The following is a 14,880-nucleotide window of genomic DNA, read 5'->3' on the forward strand; positions in this document are numbered from 1 at the left end:
TCCTCTCCCTTGGCCTCTACTCAAACCTCTTCATCTCCCTTGGTCTCTACTCAAACCTCTCCCTCTCCCTTGGTCTCTACTCAAACCTCTCCCTCTCCCTTGGTCTCTACTCAAACCTCTACCTCTCCCTTGGTCTCTACTCAAACCTCTCCCTCTCCCTTGGTCTCTACTCAAACCTCTCCCTCTCCCTTGGTCTCTACTCAAACCTCCTCTCCCTTGGTCTCTACTCAAACCTCCTCTCCCTTGGTCTCTACTCAAACATCTCCCTCTCACTTGGGTCTCTACTCAAACCTCTCCCTCTCCCTTGGACTCTACTCAAACCTCTCCCTCTCACTTGGGTCTCTACTCAAACCTCTCCCCCTCCCTTGGGTCTCTACTCAAACCTCCTCTCCCTTGGTCTCTACTCAAACCTCCTCTTCCTTCGTCTCTACTCAAACCTCCTCTCCCTTGGTCTCTACTCAAACCTCTCCCTCTCCCTTGGTCTCTACTCAAACTTCTCCCTCTCCCTTGGTCTCTACTCAAACCTATCCCTCTCCCTTGGTCTCTACTCAAACCTCTCCCCCTCCCTTGGGTCTCTACTCAAACCTCTTCCTCTCCCTTGGCCTCTACTCAAACATCTTCATCTCCCTTGGCCTCTACTTAAACCTCTACCTCTCCCATGCTCTCTACTCAAACCTCTTCATCTCCCTTGGTCTCTACTCAAACCTCCTCCTCTCCCTTGCTCTCTACTAAAACCTCTTCCTCTCCCTTGGTCTCTACTAAAACCTCTCCTTCTCCTTTGGTCTCTTGTAGATATTTTGAAAAGCTAGAAAGTTGAATAAAACAATCAGTCAACAATTAAATATACGTCTATTATTTTTCTCCCCCCTTCCCCCCCAGGCCCTGGACGGGTTCTTCTTCGTGGTGAATATGGAGGGTAACATAGTGTTTGTGTCTGAGAATGTGACCCAGTACCTGCTGTATAACCAGGAGGAGCTGATGAACACCAGCATCTACAGCGTCCTGCACGTAGGAGACCACGCTGAGTTCATCAAGAACCTGCTGCCCAAGAGCCTGGGTGAGTATACCTAGGGCTGGGTCAGTCTACTGTACAGTATACCTAGGGCTGGGTCAGTCTACTGTACAGTATGCCTAGGGCTGGGTCAGTCTACTGTACAGTATACCTAGGGCTGGGTCAGTCTACAGTACAGTATACCTAGGGCTGGGTCAGTCTACAGTGTACCTAGGGCTGGGTGAGTCTACAGTATGCCTAGGGCTGGGTCAGTCTACAGTATACCTAGGGCTGGGTCAGTCTACTGTACAGTATACCTAGGGCTGGGTCAGTCTACTGTACAGTATACCTAGGGCTGGGTCAGTCTACTGTACAGTATACCTAGGGCTGGATCAGTTTACAGTATACCTACGGCTGGGTCAGTCTACAGTATACCTAGGGCTGGGTCAGTCTACAGTACAGTATACCTACGGCTGGGTCAGTCTACAGTACAGTATACCTAGGGCTGGGTCAGTCTACTGTACAGTATACCTAGGGGTGGGTCAGTCTACAGTACAGTATACCTAGGGCTGGGTCAGTCTACTGTACAGTATACCTAGGGCTGGGTCAGTCTACAGTATACCTACGGCTGGGTCAGTCTACAGTATACCTAGGGCTGGGTCAGTCTACAGTACAGTATACCTACGGCTGGGTCAGTCTACAGTACAGTATACCAAGGGCTGGGTCAGTCTACTGTACAGTATACCTAGGGCTGGGTCAGTCTACTGTACAGTATACCTAGGGCTGGGTCAGTCTACTGTACAGTATACCTAGGGCTGGGTCGGTCTACAGCACATTATACCCAGGGCTGGGTCAGTCTACTGTACAGTATACCTATGGCTGGGTCAGTCTACAGTACAGTATACCTAGGGCTGGGTCAGTCTACAGTACAGTATACCTAGGGCTGGGTCAGTCTACTGTACAGTATACCTAGGGCTGGGTCAGTCTACTGTACAGTATGCCTAGGGCTGGGTCAGTCTACTGTACAGTATACCTAGGGCTGGGTCAGTCTACAGTATACCTAGGGCTGGGTCAGTCTACTGTACAGTATACCTAGGGCTGGGTCAGTCTACAGTACAGTATACCTAGGGCTGGGTCAGTCTACAGTGTACCTAGGGCTGGGTCAGTCTACAGTACAGTATACCTAGGGCTGGGTCAGTCTACAGTACAGCATGCCTAGGGCTGGGTCAGTCTACTGTCCAGTATACCTAGGGATGGGTCAGTCTACAGTATACCCAGGGCTTGGTCAGTCTACAGTATACCTAGGGGTGGGTCAGTCTACTGTACAGTATACCTAGGGCTGGGTCAGTCTACTGTACTGTATACCTAGGGCTGGGTCAGTCTACAGTACAGTATACCTAGGGTTGGGTCAGTCTACAGTACAGTATACCTAGGGCTGGGTCAGTCTACTGTACAGTTTGCCTAGGGCTGGGTCAGTCTACAGTATACCTACGGCTGGGTCAGTCTACAGTATACCTAGGGCTGGGTCAGTCTACTGTTCAGTATGCCTAGGGCTGGGTCAGTCTACTGTACAGTATACCTAGGGCTGGGTCAGTCTACAGTACAGTATGCCTAGGGCTGGGTCAGTCTACAGTATACCTAGGGCTGGGTCAGTCTACAGTGTACCTACGGCTAGGTCAGTCTACAGTATACCTAGGGCTGGGTCAGTCTACAGTACAGTATACCTACGGCTGGGTCAGTCTACAGTACAGTATACCTAGGGCTGGGTCAGTCTACAGTACAGTATACCTAGGGCTGGGTCAGTCTACTGTACAGTATACTTAGGGCTGGGTCAGTCTACTGTACAGTATACCTAGGGCTGGGTCAGTCTACAGTGTACCTAGGGCTGGGTCAGTCTACAGTACAGTATACCTAGGGCTGGGTCAGTCTACTGTACAGTATACCTAGGGCTGGGTCAGTCTACTGTACAGTATAACTAGGGCTGGGTCAGTCTACTGTACAGTATACCTAGGGCTGGGTCAGTCTACAGTATACCTAGGGCTGGGTCAGTCTACTGTACAGTATACCTAGGGCTGGGTCAGTCTACAGTACAGTATACCTAGGGCTGGGTCAGTCTACTGTACAGTATACCTAGGGCTGGGTCAGTCTACAGTATACCTAGGGCTGGGTCAGTCTACTGTACAGTATACCTAGGGCTGGGTCAGTCTACAGTACAGTATACCTAGGGCTGGGTCAGTCTACTGTACAGTATACCTAGGGCTGGGTCAGTCTACAGTGTACCTAGGGCTGGGTCAGTCTACAGTACAGTATACCTAGGGCTGGGTCAGTCTACAGTACAGCATGCCTAGGGCTGGGTCAGTCTACTGTCCAGTATACCTAGGGGTGGGTCAGTCTACAGTATACCCAGGGCTGGGTCAGTCTATAGTATACCTAGGGCTGGGTCAGTCTACTGTACAGTATACCTAGGGCTGGGTCAGTCTACTGTACAGTATACCTAGGGCTGGGTCAGTCTACAGTACAGTATACCTAGGGCTGGGTCAGTCTACAGTACAGTATACCTAGGGCTGGGTCAGTCTACTGTACAGTTTGCCTAGGGCTGGGTCAGTCTACAGTATACCTACGTCTGTGTCAGTCTACAGTATACCTAGGGCTGGGTCAGTCTACTGTACAGTATACCTAGGGCTGGGTCAGTCTACAGTACAGTATGCCTATGGCTGGGTCAGTCTACAGTACACCTAGGGCTGGGTCAGTCTACAGTGTACCTAGGGCTGGGTCTGTCTACAGTACAGTATACCTAGGGCTGGGTCAGTCTATTGTACAGTTTACCTAGGGCTGGGTCAGTCTACAGTACAGTATACCTTGGGCTGGGTCAGTATACTGTACAGTATACCTAGGGCTGGGTCAGTCTACTGTACAGTATAACTAGGGCTGGGTCAGTCTACTGTACAGTATACCTAGGGCTGGGTCAGTCTACAGTATACCTAGGGCTGGGTCAGTCTACTGTACAGTATACCTAGGGCTGGGTCAGTCTACAGTACAGTATACCTAGGGCTGGGTCAGTCTACAGTACAGTATAACTAGGGCTGGGTCAGTCTACTGTACAGTATACCTAGGGCTGGGTCAGTCTACAGTGTACCTAGGGCTGGGTCAGTCTACAGTACAGTATACCTAGGGCTGGGTCAGTCTACAGTACAGCATGCCTAGGGCTGGGTCAGTCTACTGTCCAGTATACCTAGGGGTGGGTCAGTCTACAGTATACCCAGGGCTGGGTCAGTCTACAGTATACCTAGGGCTGGGTCAGTCTACTGTACAGTATACCTAGGGCTGGTTCAGTCTACTGTACAGTATACCTAGGGCTGGGTCAGTCTACAGTACAGTATACCTAGGGCTGGGTCAGTCTACTGTACAGTTTGCCTAGGGCTGGGTCAGTCTACAGTATACCTAGGGCTGGGTCAGTCTACTGTTCAGTATGCCTAGGGCTGGGTCAGTCTACTGTACAGTATACCTAGGGCTGGGTCAGTCTACAGTACAGTATGCCTAGGGCTGGGTCAGTCTACAGTATACCTAGGGCTGGGTCAGTCTACAGTGTACCTAGGGCTGGGTCTGTCTACAGTACAGTATACCTAGGGCTGGGTCAGTCTACTGTACAGTTTACCTAGGGCTGGGTCAGTCTACAGTACAGTATACCTTGGGCTGGGTCAGTCTACTGTACAGTATACCTAGGGCTGGGTCAGTCTGCAGTGTACCTATGGCTGGGTCAGTCTACAGTATACCTATGGCTGGGTCAGTCTACTGTACAGTATACCTAGGGCTGGGTCTGTCTACAGTACAGTGTACCTAGGGCTGGGTCAGTCTACTGTACAGTATGCCTAGGGCTGGGTCAGTCTACTGTACAGTATACCTACGGCTGGGTAAGTCTATAGTACAGTATACCTAGGGCTGGGTCAGTCTGCAGTGTACCTAGGGCTGGGTCAGTCTACAGTATGCCTAGGGCTGGGTCAGTCTACAGTATACCTAGGGCTGGGTCAGTCTACTGTACAGTATACCTAGGGCTGGGTCAGTCTACAGTATACCTACGGCTGGGTCAGTCTACAGTACAGTATACCTACGGCTGGGTCAGTCTACAGTACAGTATACCTAGGGCTGGGTCAGTCTACAGTACAGTATGCCTAGGGCTGGGTCAGTCTACCTAGGGCTGGGTCTGTCTACAGTACAGTATACCTAGGGCTGGGTCAGTCTACTGTACAGTTTACCTAGGGCTGGGTCAGTCTACAGTACAGTATACCTTGGGCTGGGTCAGTCTACTGTACAGTATACCTAGGGCTGGGTCAGTCTACTGTACAGTATACCTAGGGCTGGGTCAGTCTACTGTACAGTATACCTACGGCTGGGTAAGTCTATAGTACAGTATACCTAGGGCTGGGTCAGTCTGCAGTGTACCTAGGGCTGGGTCAGTCTACAGTATGCCTAGGGCTGGGTCAGTCTACAGTATACCTAGGGCTGGGTCAGTCTACTGTACAGTATACCTAGGGCTGGGTCAGTCTACAGTATACCTACGGCTGGGTCAGTCTACAGTACAGTATACCTATGGCTGGGTCAGTCTACAGTACAGTATACCTAGGGCTGGGTCAGTCTACTGTACAGTATACCTAGGGCTGGGTCAGTCTACTGTACAGTATACCTAGGACTGGGTCAGTCTACAGTACAGTATACCTAGGGCTGGGTCAGTCTACTGTACAGTATACCTAGGGCTGGGTCAGTCTACAGTACAGTATACCTAGGGCTGGGTCAGTCTACTGTACAGTATACCTAGGGCTGGGTCAGTCTACTGTACAGTATACCTAGGGCTGGGTCAGTCTACAGTGTACCTAAGGCTGGGTCAGTCTACAGTACAGTATACCTAGGGCTAGGTCAGTCTACGGTACAGTATACCTAGGGCAGGGTCAGTCTACAGTACAGTATACCTAGGGCTGGGTCAGTCTACAGTACAGTATACCTAGGGCTGGGTCAGTCTACTGTACAGTTTGCCATGGGCTGGGTCAGTCTACAGTATACCTACGTCTGGGTCAGTCTACAGTATACCTAGGGCTGGGTCAGTCTACAGTGTACCTAGGGCTGGGTCAGTCTACTGTACAGTATACCTAGGGCTGGGTCAGTCTACAGTATACCTACGGCTGGGTCAGTCTACAGTACAGTATACCTAGGGCTGGGTCAGTCTACTGTACAGTATACCTAGGGGTGGGTCAGTCTACTGTACAGTATACCTAGGACTGGGTCAGTCTACAGTACAGTATACCTAGGGCTGGGTCAGTCTACTGTACAGTATACCTAGGGCTGGGTCAGTCTACAGTACAGTATACCTAGGGCTGGGTCAGTCTACTGTACAGTATACCTAGGGCTGGGTCAGTCTACAGTCTACCTAGGGCTGGGTCAGTCTACAGTACAGTATACCTAGGGCTAGGTCAGTCTACAGTACAGTATACCTAGGGCTGGGTCAGTCTACAGTACAGTATACCTAGGGCTGGGTCAGTATACAGTACAGTATACCTAGGGCTGGGTCAGTCTACAGTACAGTATACCTAGGGCTGGGTCAGTCTACTGTACAGTTTGCCTAGGGCTGGGTCAGTCTACAGTATACCCACGTCTGGGTCAGTCTACAGTATACCTAGGGCTGGGTCAGTCTACTGTTCAGTATGCCTAGGGCTGGGTCAGTCTACTGTACAGTATACCTAGGGCTGGGTCAGTCTACAGTATACCTAGGGCTGGGTCAGTCTACAGTGTACCTAGGGCTGGGTCTGTCTACAGTACAGTATACCTAGGGCTGGGTCAGTCTACTGTACAGTTTACCTAGGGCTGGGTCTGTCTACAGTACAGTATACCTTGGGCTGGGTCAATCTACTGTACAGTACACCTAGGGCTGGGTCAGTCTACTGTACAGTACACCTAGGGCTGGGTCAGTCTACTGTACAGTATACCTAGGGCTGGGTCAGTCTACTGTACAGTATACCTAGGGCTGGGTAAGTCTATAGTACAGTATACCTAGGGCTGGGTCAGTCTACAGTGTACCTAGGGCTGGGTCAGTCTACAGTATGCCTAGGGCTGGGTCAGTCTACAGTATACCTAGGGCTGGGTCAGTCTACTGTACAGTATACCTAGGGCTGGGTCAGTCTACAGTGTACCTAGGGCTGGGTCAGTCTACAGTATGCCTAGGGCTGGGTCAGTCTACAGTATACCTAGGGCTGGGTCAGTCTACTGTACAGTATACCTAGGGCTGGGTCTGTCTACAGTACAGTATACCTAGGGCTGGGTCAGTCTACTGTACAGTATACCTAGGGCTGGATCAGTTTACAGTATACCTACGGCTGGGTCAGTCTACAGTATACCTAGGGCTGGGTCAGTCTACAGTACAGTATACCTACGGCTGGGTCAGTCTACAGTACAGTATACCTAGGGCTGGGTCAGTCTACTGTACAGTATACCTAGGGGTGGGTCAGTCTACAGTACAGTATACCTAGGGCTGGGTCAGTCTACTGTACAGTATACCTAGGGCTGGGTCAGTCTACAGTATACCTACGGCTGGGTCAGTCTACAGTATACCTAGGGCTGGGTCAGTCTACAGTACAGTATACCTACGGCTGGGTCAGTCTACAGTACAGTATACCAAGGGCTGGGTCAGTCTACTGTACAGTATACCTAGGGCTGGGTCAGTCTACTGTACAGTATACCTAGGGCTGGGTCAGTCTACTGTACAGTATACCTAGGGCTGGGTCGGTCTACAGCACATTATACCCAGGGCTGGGTCAGTCTACTGTACAGTATACCTATGGCTGGGTCAGTCTACAGTACAGTATACCTAGGGCTGGGTCAGTCTACAGTACAGTATACCTAGGGCTGGGTCAGTCTACTGTACAGTATACCTAGGGCTGGGTCAGTCTACTGTACAGTATGCCTAGGGCTGGGTCAGTCTACTGTACAGTATACCTAGGGCTGGGTCAGTCTACAGTATACCTAGGGCTGGGTCAGTCTACTGTACAGTATACCTAGGGCTGGGTCAGTCTACAGTACAGTATACCTAGGGCTGGGTCAGTCTACAGTGTACCTAGGGCTGGGTCAGTCTACAGTACAGTATACCTAGGGCTGGGTCAGTCTACAGTACAGCATGCCTAGGGCTGGGTCAGTCTACTGTCCAGTATACCTAGGGATGGGTCAGTCTACAGTATACCCAGGGCTTGGTCAGTCTACAGTATACCTAGGGGTGGGTCAGTCTACTGTACAGTATACCTAGGGCTGGGTCAGTCTACTGTACTGTATACCTAGGGCTGGGTCAGTCTACAGTACAGTATACCTAGGGTTGGGTCAGTCTACAGTACAGTATACCTAGGGCTGGGTCAGTCTACTGTACAGTTTGCCTAGGGCTGGGTCAGTCTACAGTATACCTACGGCTGGGTCAGTCTACAGTATACCTAGGGCTGGGTCAGTCTACTGTTCAGTATGCCTAGGGCTGGGTCAGTCTACTGTACAGTATACCTAGGGCTGGGTCAGTCTACAGTACAGTATGCCTAGGGCTGGGTCAGTCTACAGTATACCTAGGGCTGGGTCAGTCTACAGTGTACCTACGGCTAGGTCAGTCTACAGTATACCTAGGGCTGGGTCAGTCTACAGTACAGTATACCTACGGCTGGGTCAGTCTACAGTACAGTATACCTAGGGCTGGGTCAGTCTACAGTACAGTATACCTAGGGCTGGGTCAGTCTACTGTACAGTATACTTAGGGCTGGGTCAGTCTACTGTACAGTATACCTAGGGCTGGGTCAGTCTACAGTGTACCTAGGGCTGGGTCAGTCTACAGTACAGTATACCTAGGGCTGGGTCAGTCTACTGTACAGTATACCTAGGGCTGGGTCAGTCTACTGTACAGTATAACTAGGGCTGGGTCAGTCTACTGTACAGTATACCTAGGGCTGGGTCAGTCTACAGTATACCTAGGGCTGGGTCAGTCTACTGTACAGTATACCTAGGGCTGGGTCAGTCTACAGTACAGTATACCTAGGGCTGGGTCAGTCTACTGTACAGTATACCTAGGGCTGGGTCAGTCTACAGTATACCTAGGGCTGGGTCAGTCTACTGTACAGTATACCTAGGGCTGGGTCAGTCTACAGTACAGTATACCTAGGGCTGGGTCAGTCTACTGTACAGTATACCTAGGGCTGGGTCAGTCTACAGTGTACCTAGGGCTGGGTCAGTCTACAGTACAGTATACCTAGGGCTGGGTCAGTCTACAGTACAGCATGCCTAGGGCTGGGTCAGTCTACTGTCCAGTATACCTAGGGGTGGGTCAGTCTACAGTATACCCAGGGCTGGGTCAGTCTATAGTATACCTAGGGCTGGGTCAGTCTACTGTACAGTATACCTAGGGCTGGGTCAGTCTACTGTACAGTATACCTAGGGCTGGGTCAGTCTACAGTACAGTATACCTAGGGCTGGGTCAGTCTACAGTACAGTATACCTAGGGCTGGGTCAGTCTACTGTACAGTTTGCCTAGGGCTGGGTCAGTCTACAGTATACCTACGTCTGTGTCAGTCTACAGTATACCTAGGGCTGGGTCAGTCTACTGTTCAGTATGCCTAGGGCTGGGTCAGTCTACTGTACAGTATACCTAGGGCTGGGTCAGTCTACAGTACAGTATGCCTATGGCTGGGTCAGTCTACAGTACACCTAGGGCTGGGTCAGTCTACAGTGTACCTAGGGCTGGGTCTGTCTACAGTACAGTATACCTAGGGCTGGGTCAGTCTACTGTACAGTTTACCTAGGGCTGGGTCAGTCTACAGTACAGTATACCTTGGGCTGGGTCAGTATACTGTACAGTATACCTAGGGCTGGGTCAGTCTACTGTACAGTATAACTAGGGCTGGGTCAGTCTACTGTACAGTATACCTAGGGCTGGGTCAGTCTACAGTATACCTAGGGCTGGGTCAGTCTACTGTACAGTATACCTAGGGCTGGGTCAGTCTACAGTACAGTATACCTAGGGCTGGGTCAGTCTACAGTACAGTATAACTAGGGCTGGGTCAGTCTACTGTACAGTATACCTAGGGCTGGGTCAGTCTACAGTGTACCTAGGGCTGGGTCAGTCTACAGTACAGTATACCTAGGGCTGGGTCAGTCTACAGTACAGCATGCCTAGGGCTGGGTCAGTCTACTGTCCAGTATACCTAGGGGTGGGTCAGTCTACAGTATACCCAGGGCTGGGTCAGTCTACTGTACAGTATACCTAGGGCTGGGTCAGTCTACAGTACAGTATACCTAGGGCTGGGTCAGTCTACAGTACAGTATACCTAGGGCTGGGTCAGTCTACTGTACAGTTTGCCTAGGGCTGGGTCAGTCTACAGTATACCTAGGGCTGGGTCAGTCTACTGTTCAGTATGCCTAGGGCTGGGTCAGTCTACTGTACAGTATACCTAGGGCTGGGTCAGTCTACAGTACAGTATGCCTAGGGCTGGGTCAGTCTACAGTATACCTAGGGCTGGGTCAGTCTACAGTGTACCTAGGGCTGGGTCTGTCTACAGTACAGTATACCTAGGGCTGGGTCAGTCTACTGTACAGTTTACCTAGGGCTGGGTCAGTCTACAGTACAGTATACCTAGGGCTGGGTCAGTCTACAGTACAGTATACCTAGGGCTGGGTCAGTCTACTGTACAGTTTACCTAGGGCTGGGTCAGTCTACAGTACAGTATACCTTGGGCTGGGTCAGTCTACTGTACAGTATACCTAGGGCTGGGTCTGTCTACAGTACAGTGTACCTAGGGCTGGGTCAGTCTACTGTACAGTATGCCTAGGGCTGGGTCAGTCTACTGTACAGTATACCTACGGCTGGGTAAGTCTATAGTACAGTATACCTAGGGCTGGGTCAGTCTGCAGTGTACCTAGGGCTGGGTCAGTCTACAGTATGCCTAGGGCTGGGTCAGTCTACAGTATACCTAGGGCTGGGTCAGTCTACTGTACAGTATACCTAGGGCTGGGTCAGTCTACAGTATACCTACGGCTGGGTCAGTCTACAGTACAGTATACCTATGGCTGGGTCAGTCTACAGTACAGTATACCTAGGGCTGGGTCAGTCTACAGTACAGTATGCCTAGGGCTGGGTCAGTCTACAGTATACCTAGGGCTGGGTCAGTCTACCTAGGGCTGGGTCTGTCTACAGTACAGTATACCTAGGGCTGGGTCAGTCTACTGTACAGTTTACCTAGGGCTGGGTCAGTCTACAGTACAGTATACCTTGGGCTGGGTCAGTCTACTGTACAGTATACCTAGGGCTGGGTCAGTCTACTGTACAGTATACCTAGGGCTGGGTCAGTCTACTGTACAGTATACCTACGGCTGGGTAAGTCTATAGTACAGTATACCTAGGGCTGGGTCAGTCTGCAGTGTACCTAGGGCTGGGTCAGTCTACAGTATGCCTAGGGCTGGGTCAGTCTACAGTATACCTAGGGCTGGGTCAGTCTACTGTACAGTATACCTAGGGCTGGGTCAGTCTACAGTATACCTACGGCTGGGTCAGTCTACAGTACAGTATACCTATGGCTGGGTCAGTCTACAGTTCAGTATACCTAGGGCTGGGTCAGTCTACTGTACAGTATACCTAGGGGTGGGTCAGTCTACTGTACAGTATACCTAGGACTGGGTCAGTCTACAGTACAGTATACCTAGGGCTGGGTCAGTCTACTGTACAGTATACCTAGGGCTGGGTCAGTCTACAGTACAGTATACCTAGGGCTGGGTCAGTCTACTGTACAGTATACCTAGGGCTGGGTCAGTCTACTGTACAGTATACCTAGGGCTGGGTCAGTCTACAGTGTACCTAAGGCTGGGTCAGTCTACAGTACAGTATACCTAGGGCTAGGTCAGTCTACGGTACAGTATACCTAGGGCTGGGTCAGTCTACAGTACAGTATACCTAGGGCTGGGTCAGTCTACAGTACAGTATACCTAGGGCTGGGTCAGTCTACTGTACAGTTTGCCATGGGCTGGGTCAGTCTACAGTATACCTACGTCTGGGTCAGTCTACAGTATACCTAGGGCTGGGTCAGTCTACAGTGTACCTAGGGCTGGGTCAGTCTACTGTACAGTATACCTAGGGCTGGGTCAGTCTACAGTATACCTACGGCTGGGTCAGTCTACAGTACAGTATACCTAGGGCTGGGTCAGTCTACTGTACAGTATACCTAGGGGTGGGTCAGTCTACTGTACAGTATACCTAGGACTGGGTCAGTCTACAGTACAGTATACCTAGGGCTGGGTCAGTCTACTGTACAGTATACCTAGGGCTGGGTCAGTCTACAGTACAGTATACCTAGGGCTGGGTCAGTCTACTGTACAGTATACCTAGGGCTGGGTCAGTCTACAGTCTACCTAGGGCTGGGTCAGTCTACAGTACAGTATACCTAGGGCTAGGTCAGTCTACAGTACAGTATACCTAGGGCTGGGTCAGTCTACAGTACAGTATACCTAGGGCTGGGTCAGTATACAGTACAGTATACCTAGGGCTGGGTCAGTCTACAGTACAGTATACCTAGGGCTGGGTCAGTCTACTGTACAGTTTGCCTAGGGCTGGGTCAGTCTACAGTATACCTACGTCTGGGTCAGTCTACAGTATACCTAGGGCTGGGTCAGTCTACTGTTCAGTATGCCTAGGGCTGGGTCAGTCTACTGTACAGTATACCTAGGGCTGGGTCAGTCTACAGTATACCTAGGGCTGGGTCAGTCTACAGTGTACCTAGGGCTGGGTCTGTCTACAGTACAGTATACCTAGGGCTGGGTCAGTCTACTGTACAGTTTACCTAGGGCTGGGTCTGTCTACAGTACAGTATACCTTGGGCTGGGTCAGTCTACTGTACAGTACACCTAGGGCTGGGTCAGTCTACTGTACAGTACACCTAGGGCTGGGTCAGTCTACTGTACAGTATACCTAGGGCTGGGTCAGTCTACTGTACAGTATACCTAGGGCTGGGTAAGTCTATAGTACAGTATACCTAGGGCTGGGTCAGTCTACAGTGTACCTAGGGCTGGGTCAGTCTACAGTATGCCTAGGGCTGGGTCAGTCTACAGTATACCTAGGGCTGGGTCAGTCTACTGTACAGTATACCTAGGGCTGGGTCAGTCTACAGTATACCTACGGCTGGGTCAGTCTACAGTACAGTATACCTATGGCTGGGTCAGTCTACAGTATACCTACGTCTGGGTCAGTCTACTGTACAGTATACCTAGGGGTGGGTCAGTCTACTGTACAGTATACCTAGGACTGGGTCAGTCTACAGTACAGTATACCTAGGGCTGGGTCAGTCTACCGTACAGTATACCTAGGGCTGGGTCAGTCTACTGTACAGTATACCTAGGGCTGGGTCAGTCTACTGTACAGTATACCTAGGGCTGGGTCAGTCTACTGTACAGTATACCTAGGGCTGGGTCAGTCTACTGTACAGTATACCTAGGGCTGGGTCAGTCTACAGTGTACCTAGGGCTGGGTCAGTCTACAGTACAGTATACCTAGGGCTAGGTCAGTCTACAGTACAGTATACCTAGGGCTGGGTCAGTCTACTGTACAGTACACCTAGGGCTGGGTCAGTCTACTGTACAGTATACCTAGGGCTGGGTCAGTCTACTGTACAGTATACCTAGGGCTGGGTAAGTCTATAGTACAGTATACCTAGGGCTGGGTCAGTCTACAGTGTACCTAGGGCTGGGTCAGTCTACAGTATGCCTAGGGCTGGGTCAGTCTACAGTATACCTAGGGCTGGGTCAGTCTACTGTACAGTATACCTAGGGCTGGGTCAGTCTACAGTATACCTACGGCTGGGTCAGTCTACAGTACAGTATACCTATGGCTGGGTCAGTCTACAGTATACCTACGTCTGGGTCAGTCTACTGTACAGTATACCTAGGGGTGGGTCAGTCTACTGTACAGTATACCTAGGACTGGGTCAGTCTACAGTACAGTATACCTAGGGCTGGGTCAGTCTACCGTACAGTATACCTAGGGCTGGGTCAGTCTACTGTACAGTATACCTAGGGCTGGGTCAGTCTACTGTACAGTATACCTAGGGCTGGGTCAGTCTACTGTACAGTATACCTAGGGCTGGGTCAGTCTACTGTACAGTATACCTAGGGCTGGGTCAGTCTACAGTGTACCTAGGGCTGGGTCAGTCTACAGTACAGTATACCTAGGGCTAGGTCAGTCTACAGTACAGTATACCTAGGGCTGGGTCAGTATACAGTACAGTATACCTAGGGCTGGGTCAGTCTACTGTACAGTATACCTAGGGCTGGGTCAGTCTACAGTACAGAATGCCTAGGGCTGCGTCAGTCTACAGTACAGTATACCTAGGGCTGGGTCCGTCTACTGTACAGTATACCTAGGGCTGGGTCAGTCTACTGTACAGTATACCTAGGGCTGGGTCAGTCTACTGTACAGTATACCTAGGGCTGGGTTAGTCTACAGTACAGTATGCCTAGGGCTGGGTCAGTCTACAGTATACCTAGGGCTGGGTCAGTCTACAGTGTACCTAGAGCTGGGTCTGTCTACAGTACAGTGTACCTAGGGCTGGGTCTGTCTACAGTACAGTATACCTATGGCTGGGTCTGTCTACAGTACAGTATACCTAGGGCTGGGTCTGTCTACAGTACAGTGTACCTAGGGCTGGGTCAGTCTACTGTACAGTATACCTAGGGCTGGGTCAGTCTACTGTACAGTGTACCTAGGGCTGGGTCTGTCTACAGTACAGTATACCTATGGCTGGGTCTGTCTACAGTACAGTATACCTAGGGCTGGGTCTGTCTACAGTACAGTATACCTAGGACTGGGTCAGTCTACAGCCCACCACTCCTCGTCTCTT

General features: G+C 50.7%; 1 protein-coding gene across 1 annotated transcript in view; it reads left to right on the plus strand.

Annotated features, from left to right (window-relative positions):
* Positions 1–14,880, plus strand: part of LOC115127600 (nuclear receptor coactivator 2-like) — a 352,732-nt gene that overhangs the window by 146,332 nt on the left and 191,520 nt on the right. The window contains exon 5 of the mRNA XM_065006881.1: positions 880–1,057. Within this exon, the coding sequence (XP_064862953.1) occupies positions 880–1,057 (178 nt within the window). The remainder of the gene's footprint in view (positions 1–879; positions 1,058–14,880) is intronic.

The sequence above is a fragment of the Oncorhynchus nerka genome, linkage group LG22 (assembly GCF_034236695.1).
Source record: "Oncorhynchus nerka isolate Pitt River linkage group LG22, Oner_Uvic_2.0, whole genome shotgun sequence".
Lineage (NCBI taxonomy): Eukaryota > Metazoa > Chordata > Actinopteri > Salmoniformes > Salmonidae > Oncorhynchus > Oncorhynchus nerka.